Source organism: Scyliorhinus canicula, chromosome 2 (assembly GCF_902713615.1).
Source record: "Scyliorhinus canicula chromosome 2, sScyCan1.1, whole genome shotgun sequence".
In the NCBI taxonomy this organism is placed as follows: domain Eukaryota; kingdom Metazoa; phylum Chordata; class Chondrichthyes; order Carcharhiniformes; family Scyliorhinidae; genus Scyliorhinus; species Scyliorhinus canicula.
This window is the reverse complement of record NC_052147.1, coordinates 278,535,000-278,557,185: the sequence shown is the minus strand read 5'-3', so window position 1 is coordinate 278,557,185 and position 22,186 is coordinate 278,535,000. Positions and strand designations below refer to the sequence as shown.

General features: G+C 49.3%; 1 protein-coding gene across 1 annotated transcript in view; it reads left to right on the top strand.

The window, feature by feature from the left end:
• The window catches only part of wnt6b (wingless-type MMTV integration site family, member 6b), a 126,027-nt gene that overhangs the window by 43,634 nt on the left and 60,207 nt on the right, over positions 1–22,186 (top strand). Inside the window, exon 2 of the mRNA XM_038790113.1 lies at positions 20,000–20,220. Coding sequence (XP_038646041.1) covers positions 20,000–20,220 — 221 coding nt within the window. The remainder of the gene's footprint in view (positions 1–19,999; positions 20,221–22,186) is intronic.

Sequence of the window (22,186 nt, the reverse complement as noted above, 5' to 3'; positions counted from 1 at the left end):
TCTCGCACAGTTCCCAATACACCTTACCCTATTGCACAATCCCCAATACACCTTCCCCTATTGCACTGCCCAATACACGTTCCCCTCTCACATAGTTCCCAATACACCTTCCCCTCTCACACAGTTCCCAATACACCTTCTCCAATCGCACAGTTCCGAACATACATTCCCATTTCTCAGTTTTCAATACATCTTCACCTCTCACACCATCCCCACGACACCTTCCCTCTCGCACAGTTCTCAATACACCTTCCCCCCTCACAAATTTTCCAATACACCTTCCCCTCTCGCACAATTCCCAATACACCTTCCCCTATCGCGCAGTCCGCAATAGACATCCCCTTTTCGCACAGTTCCCAATCCACCTTTCCCTCTCACACAGTTCACAATACACCTTACCCTATCGCACAATCCCCAACACACCTACCGTTATCGCACAGTGTCCAATACACCTTTCCCTCTCCAATACAATTTCCCCTCTCGTACAGTCCCCAATACACCTTCCTCTCTCACACATTTCCTAATACACCTTACCCAATAGCACAATTCCCAATATACATTCCCGTCTCGCACAGTTCCCAATACACCTTCCCCTCTCACACCGTCCCCACTACACCTTCCCTATCGCACAGTTCTCAAAACACCTTCCCCTCTTACACAGTTCTCAATTCACCCTTCCGTCTCGCAGAGTTCCCAATACACCTTACCCTCTCACACATTTCCCAATAATCTTTCCCATCTCGCACAGTCCACAATGCACGCTTCCCTCTCGCACAGTTCCCAATATACGCTTCCCTCTCACATTGTTCCCAATATACCTTTCACTCTCACACAGTTCCCAATACACCTTACCCTATCGCACAATCCCCAGTACACCTTCCATTCTCGCACAGTTCCCAACATACATTCCTGTCTCACACAGTTCCCAATACACCTTCCCGTCTCGCACAGTTCCCAATACACCTTCCACTCACACACAGTTCCCAATGCACCTTCCTCTCTCGCACAGTTCCATATATAACTTCCCCTATTGCGCAGTCCCCAATACACATCCCCTTCTCGCACAGTTCCCAATACACCATTCCATCTCACATAGTTCCCAATACAGCTTCTCCTCTCGCACAATTCCCAATACACCTTCCCTTCTCACACAGTTCCCAATAAACCTGCCCCTCTCGCACAGTTCCCATTACACCTTCCCCTCTCGCACAGTTCGCATTACATCTTCCCTTCATGCACAGTTCCCTATGCACGCTTCCGCTCTCGCACAGTTCCCAATACCCCTTCCCCTCTCGTACAGACCCCAATAAACCTGCCTCTCTTGCACAATTCCCAATACACCTTCCCTTCTCACACAGTTCCCAATAAACCTGCCCCTCTCGCACAGTTCCCATTACACCTTCCCCTCTCGCACAGTTCCCATTACATCTTCCCTTCATGCAGTTCCCAATGCACGCTTCCGCTCTCGCACAGTTCCCAATACCCCTTCCCCTCTCGTACAGACCCCAATAAACCTGCCCCTCTCGCACAGTTCCCATTACATCTTCCCTTCACGCACAGTTCCCAATACACGCTGCCGTTCTCGCACAGTTCCCAATACCCCTTCACCTCTCGCACAGTTCCCAATACACATTAACCTCTCGCACAGTTCCCAATATAACTTCTCCTGTTGCGCAGTCCCCAATACACATCCCCATGTCGCACAGTTCCCAATACACCTTACCCTATCGCACAGTTCCCAATACACCTTCCCCATTGCACAGTGCCCAATCCACATTCCCCTCTTGTACAGTCCCCAATACATGTTCCCCTATCGCACAATCCCCAATACACATTCCCGTCTCGCACAGTTCCCAATACACATTCCCGTCTCACACAGTTCCCAATACCCCTTGCCCTCTCACACCACCCCCACAACACCTTCCTCTCTCACACCGTCCCCACTACACCTTCCCTATCGCACAGTTCTCAAAACACCTTCCCCTCTCACACAGTTCTCAATTCACCCTACCGTCTCGCAGAGTTCCCAATACACCTTACCCTCTCACACAGTTCCCAATAAACTTTCCCATCTTGCACAGTCCACAATGCACGCTTCCCTCTCGCACAGTTCCCAATATACGCTTCCCTCTCACATTGTTCCCAATATACCTTTCACTCTCACATAGTTCCCAATATACCTTTCACTCTCGCACAGTTCCCAATACACCTTCCACTCTCGCACAGTTCCCAATACACTTTTCCAACTCGCACTGTCCACAACACACCTTTCCCACTTTGGACTGTTCCCAATATAACTTCCCCTGTCGCGTAGTCCCCAATACACATCCCCATTTCGCACAGTTCCTAATACACCTTCCTCAATCGCACAGTTCCCAACATACATTCCCGTCTCGCACAGTTCCCAATACACTTTCCGGTCACTCACAGTTTCTAATACACCTTCCCCTCTCACACCGTCCCCACTACACCTTCCCACTCGCACAGTTACCAATAAACTTTCCTGTCTCGCACAGACCACAATACACCTTCCCCTCTCGCAGTTCCCAATACACCATTCCTCTCGCACAGTTCCCAATACACCTTCCCCTCTCGCAGTTCCCAATACACCATTCCTCTCGCACAGTTCCCAATACACCTTCCCCTCTCGCAGTTCCTAATACACCATTCCCCTCGCACAGTTCCCAATACACCTTCCCCTCTCGCAGTTCCCAATACACCATCACTCTTGCACAGTTCCCAATACACCTTCCCCTCTCACACAGTTCCCAATACACTTTCCCCTCTCACACAGTTCCCAACACACCTTCCCCTCTCACACAGTTCCCAATACACTTTCCCCTCTCACACAGTTCCCAACACACCTTCCCCTCTCACACAGTTACCAAAAACCTTCACCTTTCACACAGTTCCCAATATACGCTTCCCTCTCACACAGTTCCCAATACCCCTTACCCTCTCGCACAGTTCCCAATACACCTTCCCCACTCGCACAGTTCCCAATACACCTTCCCCTCTCGCACAGTTCCCAATACACATTCCTCTCTTGCACATGTTCCCAATACACCTTCCCCTCTTACACAGTCCACAATATACCTTTCCCTCTCGCACAGTTCTGAATACACCTTCCCCTCTCGCACAGTTTCCAAAACACACTCCCCTCTTTCACAGGACGCAATGCACCTTCCCCACTCGCTCAGTTCCCAATACACCTTCACCTCTCGCGCATTTCCCAATACCCCTTACCCTCTCACAGAGCGCCCAATACACCTTCCCCTCTCGCACAGTTTCCAATACGCCTTTCCCTCTCGCACAGCTCCCAAATCACCTTCCCGGCTTGCACAGTTCCCAATACACCATTCCCTCTCGCAAAGATCGAAATACACATCCCCCTCTCACACAGTTCAGAATACACCTTCCACTTTCGCACAGTGCCCAATACATCTTCCCCTCTCGTACAGTTCTCAATACATCTTCCCCTCTCGCACAGTTCCCAATACATCTTCCCCTTTCGCACAGTTCCCAATATACCTTCCCCTCTTACACAGTTCCCAGTACTCCTTCCCCTCTTACACAGTTCCCAATACACCTTCCCCTCTCACACAGTTCCCAATATACCTTCCCCTCTCACACAGTTCCCAATATACCTTCCCCTCTCACACAGTTCCCAATATACCTTCCCCTCTCACACAGTTCCCAATACACCTTCCCCTTTAAGCACAGTTCCGAATATACCTTCCCCTCTCGCAGTTCCCAATATACCTTCCCCTCTCACACAGTTCCCAATACACCTTCCCCTTTAAGCACAGTTCCCAATCTACCTTCCCCTCTCACACAGTTCCCAATATACCTTCCCCTCTCGCACAGTTCCCAGTGCACTTTCCCAACTCGCACTGCCCACAATAAACTTTCCCATCTCAGACTTTTCCCAATACACCATCCCCTCCCACACAGTTCCAAATACACCTTCCGCTTTAGCACAGTTCCCAATAAACCTTCCCCTCTCACACAGTTCCCAATACACCTTCCCCTTTAAGCACAGTTCCGAATACACCCTCCCCTCTTGCACAGTCCCTATCCACCTTCCCGGCTTGCACAGTTCCCAATACACCCTCCCCTCTTGCACAGTTCCCAATACACCCTCCCCTCTTGCACAGTTCCCAATACACCCTCCCCTCTTGCACAGTTCCGAATACACCCTCCCCTCTTGCACAGTCCCTATCCACCTTCCCCTCTGGCACAGTTCCCAATACAAATTCCCCGCTCGCACTGTCCCCAATATACATTCCCGTCTCGCATACTTCCCAATACACCTTCCCATCTCACACAGTGCCCAATAAACCTTCCGCAATCGCACAGTCCCCAATACACCTTCCCCTCTCGCCCAGTGCCCAATAAACCTTCCGCAATCGCACAGTCCCCAATACACCTTCCCCTCTCGCCCAGTGCCCAATAAACCTTCCGCAATCGCACAGTCCCCAATACACCTTCCCCTGTCACACAGTGCCCAATACACCTTCCCCTGTCACACAGTGCCCAATACACCTTCCCCTGTCACACAGTGCCCAATACACCTTCCCTTGTCACACAGTCCCCAATACACCTTCCCTTGTCACACAGTCCCCAATACACCTTCCCTTGTCACACAGTCCCCAATACACCTTCCCCTGTCACACAGTGCCCAATACACCTTCCCTTGTCACACAGTGCCCAATACACCTTCCCCTCTCGTACAGTTCTCAATACTACTTCCCCTATCGCACAACATCCAATACATGTTCCCGTCTCGCACAGTTGCTAACACACCTTCCACTCTCGCACAGTTCCCAATTCACTTTCCCAACTCGCACTGTCCACAATACACTTTCCCATCTCCGACTTTTCCCAATACACATTTCCCCTCTCGCACAGTTTCCAGTACACCATCCCCTCCCACACAGTTTCCAAATACACCTTCCCCTTTATTGTTGCCTGGAATGGACAGTCGGTCATATGAGGAAAGGTTGAGGGTGCTAGGCCTTTTCTCATTAGAACGGAGAAGGATGAGGGGCGACTTGATAGAGGTTTATAAGATGATTAGGGGAATAGATAGAGTAGACAGTCAGAGACTTTTTCCCCGGGTGGAACACACCATTACAAGGGGACATAAATTTAAGATAAATGGTGGAAGATATAGATGGGATGTCAGAGGTAGGTTCTTTACCCAGAGAGTGGTGGGGGCATGGAATGCACTGCCTCTGGAAGTAGTTGAGTCGGAAAAGTTAGGGACCTTCAAGCGGCTATTGGATAGGTACATGGATTAGGGTAGAATAATGGAGTGTAGGTTAACTTCTTAAGGGCAGCACGGTAGCATTGTGGATAGCACAATTGCTTCACAGCTCCAGGGTTCCAAGTTCGATTTCGACTTGGGTCACTGTCTGTGTGGAGTCTGCACTCCTCCCCGTGACTGCGTGGGTTTCCTCCGAGTACTCCGGTTTCCTCCCACAGTCCAAAGATGTGCAGGTTGGGTGGATTGGCCATGAATAATTGTCCAAAATTCGATGATTAAGCTAGGACAAAAGTTCGGCGCAACATCGTGGGCCGAAGGGCCTGATCTATGCTGTATTTCTCTATCTCTTTAGCACAGTTCCCAATACACCATCCCCTCTCGCACAGTTCCCAATACACCTTCCTCTCTCGCACTGTTCCCAATACAACGTCCCCTATCGCACATACCCCAATACACATTCCCGTCTCGCACAGTTCCCAGTACACCTTCCCCTCTTGCACAGTTCCCAATACACCTTACGCAATCGCACAGTTCCCAACTCACCTTCCACTCTCGCACAGTTCCCAATTCACTTTCCCAACTCGCACTGTCCACAACACACTTTCCCATCTCGGACTGTTCCCAATACACCTTCCAAATAGAACATAGAACGTAGAACATTACAGCACAGTACGGGCCCTTCGGCCCTCGATGTTGCGCCGACCCGTGAAACCATCTGAAGCCTATCTGACCTACACTATTCCATTTTCATCCATATGTCTATCCAGTGACCACTTAAATGCCCTTAAAGTTGGCGAGTCTACTACTGTTGCAGGCAGGGCGATCCACACCCCTACTACTCTCTGAGTAAAGAAACTGCCTCTGACATCTGTCCTATATCTACCACCCCTCAATTTAAAGCTATGTCCCCTCGTGTTGGTCATCACCATACGAGGAAAAAGACTCTCACTGTTCACCCTATCTAACCCTCTGACTATCTTATATGTCTCTATTAAGTCACCTCTCAGCCTTCTCCTCTCTAATGAAAACAACCTCAAGTCCCTGAGCCTTTCCTCGTAAGACCTTCCCTCCATACCAGGCAACATCCTAGTAAATCTCCTCTGAACCCTTTCCAAAGCTTCCACATCCTTCCTATAATGTGGTGACCAGACTGCACGCAGTACTCCAGGTGTGGCCGCACCAGAGTTTTGTACAGCTGCAGCATGACCTCGTGGCTCCGAAACTCAATCCCCCTACTGATAAAGGCTAGCACACCATATGCCTTCTTAACAGCCCTTTAACCTGGGTGGCAACTTTCAGGGATTTATGTACCTGGATGCCGGGATCTCTCTGTTCATCTACACTACCAAGAATCTTGCCATGAGCCCAGTACTCTGCATTCCTGTTACTCCTTCCAAAGTAAACCACCTCACACTTTTCCGCATTAAACTCCATCTGCCACCTCTCAGCCCAGCTCTGCAGCTTATCTATGTCCCTCTGTAACCTATAACATCCTTCAGCACTATCCACAACTCCACCGACCTTCATGTCATCTGCAAATTTACTAACCCATCCTTCTACACCTCTTACAGGTCATTTATAAAAATTACAAACAGCAGTGGCTCCAAAACAGATCATTGCGGTACACCATTAGTAACTGAACTCCAGGATGAACATTTGCCACCAACCACCACCCTCTGTCTTCTTTCAACTAGCCAATTACTGATCCAAACTGCTAAATCACCTTCAATCCCATACTTCCGTATTTTCTGCAATAGTCTACCGTGGGGAACCTTGTCAAAAGCCTTACTGAAATCCATATACACCACATCAACCGCTTTACCCTCATCCACCTGTTTGGTCACCTTCTCAAAAAAACTCAATGAGGTTTGTGAGGCATGACCTACCCTTCACAAAACCGTGTTGAGTATCGCTAATCAACTTGTTCTTTTCAAGATGATTATAAACCCTATCTCTTATAACCTTTTCCAACAATTTACCCACAACCGCAGTAAGGCTCACAGGTCTATGATTACCAGGGTTGTCTCTGCTCCCGTTCTTGAACAAGGGGACAACATTTGCTATCCTCCAGTCTTCCGGCAGTATTCCTGTCGACAAAGACGACATAAAGATCAAGGACAAAGGCTCTGCAATCTCCTCCCTGGCTTCCCAGAGAATCCTAGGATAAATCCCATCTGGCCCAGGGGACTTTTTTTACACTTTCCAAAATTTCTAACACCTCCTCCTTGTGAAACTTAATCCCATCTAGCCTGGTCGACTGTATCTGAGTATTCTCCTCGACAACATTGTCTTTCTCCAGTGTAAACACTGACGAAAAATATCCATTTAACGCTTCCCCTATCTCCTCTGATTCCACACACAACTTTCCACTACTATCCTTGATTGGCCCTAATCTTACTCTAGTCATTCTTTTGTTCCTGATATACCTATAGAAAGCCTTAGGGTTTTCCTTGATCCTATCCGCCAACGACTTTTCGTGTCCTCTCCACGCTCTTCTTAACTCTCCCTTTAGTTCCTTCCTGGCTAACTTGTAACTCTCAAGTGCCCTAACTGAGCCTTCATGTCTCATCCTAACAAGCCTTCTTCTTCCTCTTGACAAGTGCTTCAACTTCCTTAGTAAACCACGGTTCCCTTGCTCGACAACTTCCTCCCTGCCTGACAGGTACACACTTATCAAGGACACGCAGTAGCTGTTCCTTGAAAAAGCTCCACATTTCGATTGTACCCATCCCCTGCAGTTTCATTCCCCATCCTATACATCCTAAATCTTGCCGAATAGCATCATAATTCTTGCCTTGCGGTATATACCTATCCCTGCCCATCGCTAAAGTAAACATAACCGAATTGTGATCACTATCACCAAAGTGCTCACCTACATCTAAATCTAACACCTGGCCGGGTTCATTACCCAGTACCAAATCCAATGTGGCATCGCCCCTTGTTGGCCTGTCTACATACTGTCTCAGAAAACCCTCCTGTACACACTGCACAAAAACTGACCCATCTATAGTACTCGAACTATAGTATTTCCAGTCAATATTTGGAAAGTTAAAGTCCCCCATAACAACTACCCTGTTACTCTCGCTCCTGTCGAGAATCATCTTTGCTATCCTTTCCTCTACATCTCTGGAACTATTCGGAGGTCTATAGACAACTCCCAACAGGGTGACCTCTCCTCTCCTGTTCCTACCCTCGGCCCATACTACCTCAGTAGACGAGTCCTCAAACATCCTTTCTGCCGCCGTAATATTTTCCTTGATTAACAATGCCACACCACCCCCCTCTTTTACCATCTTCTCTGTTCTTACAGAAACATCTAAATCCTGGAACCTGCAACAACCATTCCTGTCCCTGCTCTACCCATGTCTCCGAAATCGCCACAACATCGAGATCCCAGGTACCAACCCATGCTGCAAGCTCACTCACCTTATTCCGGATGCTCCTGGCGTTGAAGTAGACACACTTCAAAACAGCATCTTGCTTGCCGGTGCCCTCTTTCGAACTTTTAACCCTATCCCTGACCTCACTACTCTCAACATCCTGTACACTGGGACTACAATTTAGGTTCCCATCCCCCTGCTGAATTAGTTTAAACCCCCCCGAAGAGCACTAGCAAATCTCCCCCCCAGGATATTGGTACCCCTCTGGTTCAGGTGAAGACCATCCTGTTTGTAGAGGTCCCACCTACCCCAGAATGAGCCCCAATTATCCAGGAAACCAAAACCCTCCCTCCTGCACCATCCCTGTAGCCACGTGTTCAACTCCTCTCTCTCCTTATTTCTCACTTCGCTAGCACGTGGCACGGGTAACAACCCAGAGATAACAACTCTGTTTGTTCTAGCTCTCAGCTTCCACCCTAGCTCCCTGAATTTCTGTCTCAAATCCCCATCTCTCTTCCTACCTATGTCGTTGGTACCTATGTGGACCACGACTTGGGGCTGCTCCCCATCCCCCTTAAGGATCCCAAAAACACGATCAGAGACATCACGAACCCTGGCACCTGGGAGGCAACACACCAACCATGAGTCTCTTTCGTTCCCACAGAACCTACTGTCTGTTCCTCTAACTATGGAGTCCCTAATGACAAGTGCTCTGTTCCTCTTCTCCTTTCCCTTCTGAGCAACAGGGACAGACTCTGAGCCAGAGACCTGTGCCCCATTGCTTACCCCTGGTAAGTCGTCCCCCGCAACAGTATCCAAAATGGTATACTTGTTATTGAGGGGAATGACCACAGGGGATCCCTGCACTGCCTGCCGGTTCCCTCTCGTTCCCCTGATGGTAACCCATCTACCTTCTTCTTTTACCTGAGGTGTGACTACCTCCCTATAACTCCTCTCAATAACCCCTTCCACCTCCCGAATGATCCGAAGTTCATCCAGCTCCAGCTCCAGGTCCCTAACGCGGTTCTCGAGGAGCTGGAGTTGGGTGCACTTCCCGCAGATGTAGTCAGCAGGGACAATCAAGGTGACCCTTTCCTCCCACATTCTGCAGGAGGAACATTCAACTGCCCTAACCTCCATTCCCACTGAACTAACTTCCCAACAACTGAATACGAGAAAAAAAAAATAAAACTTGTTAGTTTAGCAATCCGACGGACAGAACTTTTTTTTTTTGGTTAGAGGAGGAGGATGGGTGGGAGACACTACATAAGTAGTGTTTCGGGTTTAACTGTCACTCGAGAACACCCATTTCACAAACCACCTTCAACTTACGCTGACCGCATTGCACGTATGCAAATCTCCCCGGAACAGCCAATCAGAAGCTCTGCTCTGCTGCCCTCTGCTGGATGCTTGCCTCACTCGAACTCCTCGGGTCAATCGCACAGTTCCCAATACAAGCTTCGCTCTTGCCCAGTTCCCAATATAACCTCTCTTACCGCGCAGTCCGCAATAAACATCCCCATCTCGCACAGTTCCCAATATACCTACCTCTCTCACACAGTTCCCAATACAACTAACGCTATCGCTCAATCCCCAATACACCTTCCTCTATCGCACAGTGCCCAATACATGTTCCCTTCTTGTACAGTCCCCAATACACCTTCCCCTCTCACACTGATCGCAATACACCTTTCCCAATCGCACAGTTCCCAACATTCATTCCATCTCGCACAGTTCCCAATACACTTTCCCCTGTCGCACAGTTCCCAACACACCTTCACCTCTCGCACAGTTCCCAATACACCTTCCCCTTTAGCACAGTCCTTATCCACCTTCCCCTCTGGCACAGTTCCCAATACAAATTCCCCGCTCGCACAGTACCCAATACACATTCACGTCTCGCATACTTCCCAATACACCTTCCCCTCTCACACAGTGCCCAATAAACCTTCCGCAATCGCACAGTCCCCAATGCACCATCTCCTGTCACACAGTGCCCAATACATCTTCCCCTCTCGTACAGTTCTCAATACAACTTCCCCTCTCACACAGTTCCCAATACACCTTCCCCTCTCGTACAGTTCCCAATACACCTTCCCCTCTCGCACAGTTCCTAATACTACTTCCCCTATCGCACAGCATCCAATACATGTTCCCGTCTCGCACAGTTGCCAACACACCTTCCACTTTCACACAGTTCCCAATTCACATTCCAAACTTGCACTGTCCACAATACACTTTCACATCTCCGACTTTTCCCAATACACCTTCCCCTCTCGCACAGTTTCCAATACACCATCCCCTCCCGCACAGTTCCAAATACACCTTCCACTTCAGCACAGTTCCCAATACACCATCCCCTCTCGCACAGTTCCCAATACACCTTCCCCTCTCGCACAGTTCCCAATACACCATCCCCTCTCGCACAGTTCCCAATACACCTTCCCCTCTCGCACAGTTCCCAATACACCTTCCCCTCTCGCACAGTTCCCAATACACCTTCCCCTCTCACACAGTTCCCAATACACCTTCCATCTCAAAGAGTTCCCTATACAGCTTCCCCTCTTGCACAGTTCCCAATACACCTTCCCCTCTCACACAGTTCCCGAAACAAGTTCCCCAATCGCACAGTTCCCAATACACCTTCCGCTCTCACATAGTTCCCAATAAACCTTCCCCTCTCGCACAGTTCCCAATACACATTCCTGTCTCGCACAGTTCCCAATACACCTTCCCCTCTTGCACAGTTCCCAATACACATTCCTGTCTCGCACAGTTCCCAATACAACTTCCCCTCTCGCACAGTTCCAAATAAACCGTCCCCTCTCACACTGTTCCCAATACACCTTGCCCTCTCAGACAGTTCTGAATACACCTTCCCCTCTCGCACAGTCCACAATACACCTTCCCCTCTCGCACAGTCCAAAATACCCCTTCCCCTCTTGCACAGTTCTCAATACACCTTCCCCTCTTGCACAGTTCCCAACAGACCATTCCTCTCACACAGTTCCCAATACATCTTCCCTTCTAGCACAGTCCACAATACCCCTTCCCCTCTCGCACAGTTCCCAATACACCTTCCCCTTGCACGCAGTTCATAAGAACATAAGAACTAGGAGCAGGAGTAGGCCATCTGGCCCCATGAGCCTGCTCCGCCATTCAATGAGATCATGGCTGATCTTTTGTGGACTCAGCTCCACTTTTCGGCCTGAACACCATAACCCTTAATCCCTTTATTCTTCAAAAAACTATCTATCTTTACCTTAAAAAAATTTAATGAAGGAGCCTCAACTGCTTCACTGGGCAAGGAATTCCATAGATTCACAACCCTTTGGGTGAAGACGTTCCTCCTAAACTCAGTCCTAAATCTACTTCCCCTTATTTTGAGGCAATGCAGTTCCCAATACACCTTCCACTGTCGCACAGTTCCCAATATACCTTCCACTCTCGCACAGTACCCAATAAACCTTCACCTCTCGCAGAGTTCCGAACACATCTTCCCCTGTCGCACAGTTCTCAAAAGACCTTCCTCTGGTCTAAAGGGGCTGGTTTAGCTCACAAAGCTAAATCGCTGGCTAAAAAGCAGACCAAGCAGTCCAGCAGCACGGTTCGATTCCCGTACCAGCCTCCCCGGACAGGCGCCGGAATGTGGCGACTAGGGGCTTTTCACAGTAACTTCATTGAAGCCTACTTGTGACAATAAGCGATTTTCATTTCATTTCTCTCACACAGTTCTCAATACACTTTCCCAACTCGCACTGTCCACAATACACTTTCACATCTCGGACTGTTCCCAATACACCTTCCTCTCTCGCACAGTTCCCAATACACTTTCCCAACTCGCACTGTCCACAATACACTTCCCATCTTGGACTTTTCCCACTACAACTTCCCCTATTGCACAGTCCACAATATATATTCCCGTCTCGCACAGTTCGCAATACACCGTCCCCTCTCGCACAGTTCCCAATACACTTTGCCCTCTCACACAGTTCTGAATACACCTTCCCCTCTCGCCAGTCCACAATTCCGCTACCAAACTCGCACAGTTCCCAATACACCTCCCATCTCACTCAGTTCCCAATACGCCTTCCCCTCTTGCACAGTTCCCTATACACCTTCCTCTCGCGCAGTTCCCAATACGCCTTCATCTCCTGCACAGTTCCCTATACATCTTCCTCTCGCGCAGTTCCCAATACGCCTTCATCTCCTGCACAGTTCCCTATACACCTCCCTCTCGCGCACAGTACCCAAGACACCTTCACCTCTCACACAGTTCTCAACACTTCTTCCCCTGTCGTGCAGTTCCCAATACACCTTCCACTTTCACACAGTTCTCAATACACCTTCCTCTCTGGCACAGTTCCCAATACACTTTCCCATCTCGGACTGTTCCCAATACACTTTCCCATCTCGGACTGTTCCCAATACACTTTCCCATCTCGGACTGTTCCCAATACACTTTCCCAACTCGGACTGTTCCCAATACACCTTCACCTCTCGTACAGTTCGCAATAAACCTTCCACTCCCACACAGTTCCAAATACAACTTCCCCTTTATGACAGTTCCCAATATACCTTCCCCTCTCGCACAGTTCCCAATCCACCTTGCCCTCTCAGACAGTTCTATATACACCTTCCCCTCTCGCACAGTCCCCAATACACATTCCCGTCTCGCACAGTTCCCAATACACCTTCCCCTCTCGCACAGTTCCCAATCCACCTTGCCCTCTCAGACAGTTCTGTATACACCTTCCCCTCTCGCACAGTCCCCAATACACATTCCCGTCTCGCACAGTTCCCAATAAACCTTCCCCTCTCGCACAGTTCACAATATCCCTTCCTCTCTCGTACAGTTCACAATACAACTTCCCCTTTCGCACAGTCCCCAATACACATTCCTGTCTCACACATTTCTCAAAACACCTTACCCTCTCACACAGTTCACAATACATCTTTCCATCTCGCAGACTTCCCAATACATCTTCCCTCCCATGCAGCCCCCAATACACCTTCCTCTCTTGCACAGTTCCCAATACACCTTCCCCTCTCGCACAGTTCCCAATACACATTCCTGTCCCGCACAGTTCCCAATACACCTTCCCCTCTCGCACAGTTCCCAATACACCTTCCCCTGTCGCACAGTTCCCAATACACCTTCCCCTCTCGCACAGTTCCCAATACACCTTCCCCTCTCGCACAGTTCCCAATACACCTTCCCCTCTCGCACAGTTCCCAATAAACCTTCCCCTCTCGCATAGTTCACAATTCCCCTTCCCAACTCGCACAGTTCCAAATACACCTACCATCTCGTGCAGTTCCTAATACGCCTTCCCCTCTTGCACAGTTCCCAACATACCTTCCCCACTCATGCAGTTCTCAAAAAACCTTCCGCTCTCGCACAGTTCCCAATACACTTTCCCAACTCGCACTGTCCACAATACACTTTCCCATCTCGGACTGTTCCCAATACATCTTCCCCTCTCGTACAGTTCCCAATAAACCTTCCCCTCCCACACAGTTCCAAATACACCTTCCCCTTTAGCACAGTTCCCAATATACCTTCCCCTCTCGCACAGTTGCCAATCCAGCTTGCCCCCTCAGACAGTTCTGTATACACCTTCCCCTCTCGCACAGTCCCCAATACACATTCCCGTCTCGCACAGTTCCCAATGCACCTTCCCCTCTTGCACAGTCCACAATACCCCTTCCTCTCTCGTACAGTCCACAATACCCCTTCCTCTCTTGCACAGTTCACAATACAACTTCCCCATCGCACAGTCCCCAATACACTTTCCCAACTCGCACTGTCCACAATACACTTCCCCATCTCAGACTGTTCCCAATACACCTTCCCCTCTCGCACAGTCCCCAATACAACTTCCCCTTTTGCACAGTTCCCAATACACCTTCCCCTCTCGCACAGTTCCCAAAACACCTTCCCCTCTCACACTGTCCCCACTACACCTTCCCCTCTCGCACAGTCCCCAATACAATTTCCCCTCTTGCACAGTCCCCAATACACCTTCCCCTCTCGCACAGTTCTCAAAACACCTTCCCCTCTCGCACAGTCCACAATGCCCCTTCCTCCCTTGCACAGTCCACAATACACCTTCCCCTCTCGCACAGTTCCCAATACACCTTCCCCTCTCGCACAGTTCTCAATACACCTTCCCCTCTCGCACAGTTCCCAATACACCTTCCCCTCTCGCACAGTTCCCAATACACCTTCCCCTCTCACAGTTCCCAATACACATTCCCGTCTTGCACAGTTCCCAATACACCTTCCCCTCTCGCACAGTTCCCAATACACCTTCCCCTCTCGCACAGTCCACAATACAACTTCCCCTATCGCACAGACCCCAATACACATTCCCGTCTCACACATTTCTCAAAACACCTTCCACTCTCGCACAGTTCCCAATACAACTTCCACTCTCGCACAGTCCACAATACAACTTCCCCTATCGCACAGACCCCAATACACATTCCCGTCTCACACATTTCTCAAAACACCTTCCACTCTCGCAAAGTTCCCAATGCATCTACCCCTCTCACACAGTTCCCAATAAACCTTCCATTCTCGCACAGTTCCCAAAACACCTTCCCCATTCGCACAGTTCCCAAAACACCTTCCCCATTCGCACAGTTCCCAATACACCTTCCCCATTCGCACAGTTCCCAATACACCTTCCCCATTCGCACAGTTCCCAATACACCTTCCCCTCTCGCACAGTTCCCAAAACACCTTCCCCATTCGCACAGTTCCCAATACACCTTCCCCTCACATACAGTTCCAAACACACCGTCCCCTCTCTCAAAATTCGCAAAACACCTTCCCCGTTCGCACAGTTCCTATACACCTTACCCTCTAGCACAGTTCCAAATACATCTTCCCCTCTCTCAAAGTTCGCAAAACACCTTCCCTGATCGCACAGTTCCCAAAACACATTCCCCACTCCCACAGTTCCCAATACACCTTTCCGTCTCACACAGTTCCCAATAAACTTTCCCAACTCGCACATTCCACAATACACGTTTCCCTCTTTCACAGTTTTCCAATACACATTCCTCTCTCGCACAGTTCCCAATACGCCTTCCCCTATCGCACAGTTCCCAATACACCTTCCCCTCTCACACAGTTCCCAATACACCTTCCCCTCTTGCACATTTCCCAATACACATTCCCGTCTCGCACAGTTCCCAACACACCTGCCCCTCTCACAGTTCCCAATACACCTTCCCCTATCGCACAGTTCAAAATACACCTTCCCCTCTCACACCGTCCCCAGCACACCTTCCCATCTCGCACAGTCCACAATACACCTTCCCCTCTCGCACAGTCCCCAGTACACCTTCCGCTCTCACTCAGTTCACAATACACCTTCCCCTCTTGCACAGTTCTCAATACACCTTCCCTTACTGCGCAGTTCCCAATCCACCCTCCTATCTCACACAGTTCCCAATACACGCTTCCCTCTCACACAGTTCCCAATACACCTTCTCCTCTCGCACTGTTCCCAAAACACCTTCCCATCTCGCACAGTTAGCAATACACCTTCCTCTCTCGCACAGTTCCCAATGCACCTTCCCATCTTGCATTTCCCAATACACTGTCCCGTCTCGCACAGTTGCCAATACACATTCACCCTCTCGCAGTTTCCAATACACCTTCCACTCTCGCACAGTTTCCAATGCACCTTCCTCTCTTGCACAGTTTCCAATGCACCTTCCTCTCTCGCACAGTTTCCAATGCACCTTCCCCTATCACATAGTTCTCAAATCACCTTCCCCTCTTGCACAGCTCTCTGATACACCATCTGAAGGAGCAAAAAACAATACAGCACAGGACAGGCCCTACGGCCCTCCAAGCCTGTCCCGGTTAATTTTCCACCCTTTGCCAAAACCCTCAGCACTTCCTTGTGCCGTATCCCTCTATACCCATCCTATCCATGTGTTTGTCAAGTTGACTTTTGAACGCCGTTAATGTAGCTGCTTCCGCAACCTCCCCTGGCAATGCGTTCCAGGCACTCACCACCCTCTGCGTAAAAAACCTGCCTCGCACATCTGCTCTAAACTTTGCCCCACGGACCTTAAACCTTTGCCCCCGGTGACACTCCCCCACCCTGGGAAATTGTGCTTGCCCATACCACTCTATCCATGCCCCTCATAATCTTGTAGACCTCTATCAGGTCACCCCTCAACCTCCACCAGTTAACTCCCACACAAAGATAGTCCTTGCTTGTTGGCACGAGAACTCAGTTCTATGTCAGAGAATCTGGCACTGGCTGCCTATGCTTTCATCTTTTTCACAGCAGTTAAGCACCCCAGGGTGGCACGCAAGGATTAAACTTTTATTTAAAACAGAGCTGCTGTTCATGTGGCTGCATGTTTGATATTCAGTGTGTGTGCGTGAGTGTGCATGCATGAGTGTGTGTGAGTGTTTTGCAGCCTGTGTGTGCGTCTGCTTGTTTGCGTGATTGGTTATGGCAGTCTATGTGTGTGCATGCGTGTGGCAGTCTGTGTGTGTGTGTGTGTGTCTATGTGTGCTTGCCTTTATGTCCGTGTGAGTGAGTGTGACATTTGTGTTTGTGTGTGTGTCCATGTGTGTCTGTGAGTGTGTCTGTGTGCTCCTGTGTGTCCATGTGTATATGTGTCTGTCTACATGTGTTTGTCTCTTCGTGTTTTTTTGATGTCTGTGTTGGTGTGTGCCTCTGTGTCTAAATGCTGCTGTGTGAGTGTGTGTGCATGTGATGTGTTTGTATTTGTATGCATGTATGTGTGTGTTTGTTTTTGTGTGCGTATCTGTGTGTTACTGTGTGTGTGCATCTGTGTGTCTGTGTGTTACTGTATGCTTGTGAGTTTGGGTGTGATAGCTGTGTGTCTCTGTGTGTGTTACTGTGTGCGTGCGTGTGTGTGTGACTGTGTGTGTGTGTGTGTGTCTGTGTGTGTTACTGAGTGCATGTGAGTGTGGGCGTGATGTGTGTGTATGGGTGTGATGACTTTGTGAGTGTGGGAGTGATGACTGTGTGTGTGTGTGTGTGTGAGTGTGTGCGAGTGTGTGTGTGGGTGTGATGACTGTGTGTGTGAGTATGACTGTGTTTGTGTGGGTGTGATGACTGTGTGTGTGGGTGTGATAACTGTGTGTGTGATGACTGTGTGTGTAAGTATGAGTGTGCATGAGTGTGGGTGTGATGACTGTGTGTGCGTGTGTGGGTATGATGACTGTGTGTGTGTGTGTGGGGGTGTGTGTGGGTGTGATGACTATGTGTGTGTGTGTGGGGGGGGGTGTGGGTGTGATGACTGTGTGTATGAGTGTGTGTGTGATGACTGTGTGTGTGAGTATGAGTGTGTATGAGTGTGGGTGTGATGACTGTGTGCGTGTGTGGGTATGATGACTGTGTGTGTGTGTGGGGTGGGGTGTGCGTATGATGACTGTGTGTGTGGGGGGGTGTGGGTATGATGACTGTGTGTGTGAGTGTGTGTGTGATGACTGTATGTGTGAGTATGAGTGTGTATGAGTGTGGGTGTGATGACTGTGTGTGTGTGTGTGGGGTGTGTGGGTGTGATGACTGTGTGTGTGAGTGTGTGTGTGTGTGATGACTGTGCGTGTGTGAGTATGTGTGTGATGACTGTGTGTGTGTGTGGGGGGGGGTGTGGGTATGATGACTGTGTGTGTGTGGGGGGGTGTGGGTATGATGACTGTGTGTGTGAGTATGTGTGTGATGACTGTGTGTGTGAGTATGAGTGTGTATGAGTGTGGGTGTGATGACTGTGTGTGTGAGTGTGTGTGTGTGATGACTGTGTGTGTGTGTGAGTATGTGTGTGATGACTGTGTGTGTGTGTGGGGGTGTGTGTGGTTGTGATGACTGTGTGTGTGAGTGTGTGTGTGTGGGCACGTTGGGAGGAAATGAGGCAGGTACTAGTTGAGTAAGCAGCAGGTATTTGCCAGGTTTTGTTCCAGCACCTCAGGCTGCGAGGGCTTTGCTCAAACACTTGTGACATCAGCACAGAAACACACCATTCAGCCCCAGAGTTTTATACTCCACATGAGCCGTCTCCAAACCTTCCTCTCCGAACCAAATCAGTCTATCCTTCTGCCTTCACCTTCTACAGCATCTCTTTAAATACAGCTATTCCCCTCAACTACTTGTGGTATCAAGTTCCACATTCAAACCATGCTGGGAGAAATATTTCTCTCGAATTCTCTATGGAATATATCAGCGACTATCTGATAGTTATGATGCTGTAGTTATTGTCTCCCTTCCTTCTGCCTGCATCAAGCTAATGAACTCTTTGATATTTTGAAAGAAGTCTATCTTGTCATCTTTAGGTTTATAATTTCTAGAGGAGATAGGGGAGATAGAGAACCTAGTGGAGTGGTGTAGCGACAACAATCTCTCCCTCAAGGCCAGCAAAACTAAAGAGCTGGTCACTGACTTCAGGAAGCAAAGTACTGTCAGCATCAATGGGGCCGAGGTGGAGATGGTTAGCAGTTTCAAATTCCTAGGGGTGCACATCTCCAAAAATCTGTCCTGGTCCACCCACGTCGACGCTACCACCAAGAAAGCACAGCAGCATCTATACGTCCTCAGAAAACTAAGGAAATTTGGCATGTCCACATTAACCCTTACCAACTTTTACAGATGCACCATAGAAAGCATCCTATCGGGCTGCATCACAGCCTGGTATGGCAACTGCTCGGTCCAAGACCATAAGAAACTTCAGAGAGTCGTGAATACCGCCCAGTCCATCACACGAACCTGCCTCCCATCCATTGACTCCATCTACACCTCCCGCTGCCTGGGGAAAGCGGGCAGCATAATCAAGGATCCCTCCCACCCGGCTTACTCACTCTTCCAACTTCTTCCATCGGGCGGGAGATACAGAAGTCTGAGAACACGCACCAACAGACTCAAAAACAACTTCTTCCCCACTGTCACCAGACTCCTAAATGACCCTCTTATGGACTGATCTCATTAACACTACACCCCTGTATGCTTCATCCGATGCCGGTGCTTATGTAGTTACATTGTATATCTTGTGTTGCCCTATTATGTATTTTCTTTTATTCCCTTTTCTTCCCATGTACTTAATGATCTGTTGAGCTGCTCGCAGAAACATACTTTTCACTGTACCTCAGTACACGTGACAATAAACCAATCCAATCCCATCCCATCAGGAGGGAACTCCAGTCCGTACCATCCTTACTTTCAGTTCTTGTGACTTTAGCGTTTTCTCCAGCGCTGGTCAGGGTGGCGTCAGTCGAGGGGCTAACGTTTTAAGATCAGACTGCATGGCAGCAGTGGTGACTCCCGCGTCTCAGCCGTTGTGTTGCTTGTCCTCGCAGGGCGGTGGGAAGTCCCTTGGTGATGGATCCGAACAGCATCTGTCGCAAGACCAAGCGATTGGCAGGAAAGCAGGCCGAGCTGTGCCAAACCGAGCCGGAGATCGTCAGCGAGGTGGCGAAAGGAGCCAGGCTGGGGGTGCGAGAGTGCCAATTCCAATTCCGGAACCGCAGGTGGAACTGTACCATCCACAATAAATACTTTGGGAAAATTCTGCAGCAAGGTACGTGCTGAATCAGATCGTGTATCGGATCCTCTGGCAGCCGGGTCGGGGGTGGTCAAAGTGTACATTCATCCATCCATTGGCATTAAGCCTGGCTTATTCACCTAATCCCATTAACTAATTCTCCAAAAGGGTTATTGATTCGGTGCCACTTATCAGAGCAGCACTTTGAGCCGCTTAATTCTGCACTACACCAGCCTTACATCTCTTGGTGCATGGTGGAACCTCTTAAACCCAATCTGCCCGTAACCCTGCCCACCACCCCACCGTGGATTAGGTGATCTCAAATGGGGAACCTCCCTCAACCTCCCCATAGGACTCATTCTCTGGGTCTCCACATGGACTGCTGGAGGAGTTCCTGGGGCCAAAACCCCCAAGGGGAGTCTGGAAGGTGGTCACAAGTCTCCGCTCAGAATAGTTACAGGCATTGACGATTCTGCTTGGGCAACCCATTGGGTAATCGTGTGTAATGTTGGAATTAGCTGATGCCTTTCCGCTGTGGGTAAAGCTGCCACAGGCTGGTGAGGAATGTGGCGCCAGAAGGCCAGGCAAGCCCCAGGTTACATCCCCTGTCGACATTGAGATCTCAGCCAGTGGGAGTGCTGTGGAGGCCAAATCACTGAACATATTTCAGAAGGAAATAGATAGGTTTCATTGGTGTAAAGGGGTATTGGGGGGAGTGCTGGAGTGTGGCATTGAGATAGAGCAGTGTTCTTCAAACTTTTTTTCCGGGGACCCATTTTTATCAACCGGCCAACCTACGCAAACCACGCCGGCCGACCTTCGCCACCCACGCCAGCCGACCTGCGCGACCCACCAGGGGCTGGTTTAGCTCACTGGGCTAAATCGCTGGCTTTTAAAGCAGACCAAGCAGGCCAGCAGCACAGTTCGATTCCCGTACCAGCCTCCCCGAACAGGCGCCGGAATGTGGCGACTAGGGGCTTTTCACAGTAACTTCATTGAAGCCTACTCGTGACAATAAGCGATTTTCATTTTTTCATTTTTCATTTTTTCTTACCTTGTTTGCTGCTGACAAAAATGGAGGAAATGGTTTTGGGTCCCTTTGGCCCTCGTACACGCTCCTCCAATGGAACCTGTTGGATGAAGGTGAAGCCTCCGGTGTCGGAAAGTATGGAGTCTCCATCTGTCCAAAGTTCAGAATTATTTTCCTGTAAATTTGCATCAAATAACTTGTAATAAAAAATGAGTAAAATAAATGAATAAAATGAATAAACCCCCCCCCAACTTGTAAAAAAAACCGAATAAAATAAATGAAAAAAATAAAAATTAAATTAATAAAATAAATGAATAAAAACCACTACAGAACTTGTAAAATAAAAAGCTGCAAACGTTTAAAAAAATAGCGGTCGCACTGCGCATGCATGCCGATCATCGTGCGTGCATGTGCAATGCGGCTGAATTTTCTTTTACATCTTCGCGGAATGCGCATGCGTGCCGATCATCGTGCGCGCATGGGCAATGCGGCCGGTTATTTTTTTTTCCCCACATGTTCGCGGCCGCTAGCAGCCGGCGTTATGAAAAGTTGGCTGCTGTGCGGGGATTTGCGTGATCGGGAGCGCCGCGGACAACGGCTCCGTGACCCTCCCGACACCCGCCCGCAACCCACCCGCGGGTCACGCCCCTGAAAGTGTCCCCTGCACATCAAGATCTTTGTCATTAGTGCACATCTGGAAAAGCAAGGGTCCCTGGGAAACCCCACTACAAATCCTCCTCCAGTCCGAAAAATAACAATGAACCATGACTTGCTGTTTCCTACCACTCTGCCAATTCTGTGTCCATATTCCTCCTGTCCCTTTTATTCCATGAGCTATAACTTTGCTCACAAGTCTGTTGTGTGGCACTATATCAAATGCATTATGGAAGTCCATGTACACCACATCAACAACACTGCCCTCATCGACCCTCTCAGTTCCCTCTTCAAAGTTAGTTCAACACAATTTTCCCT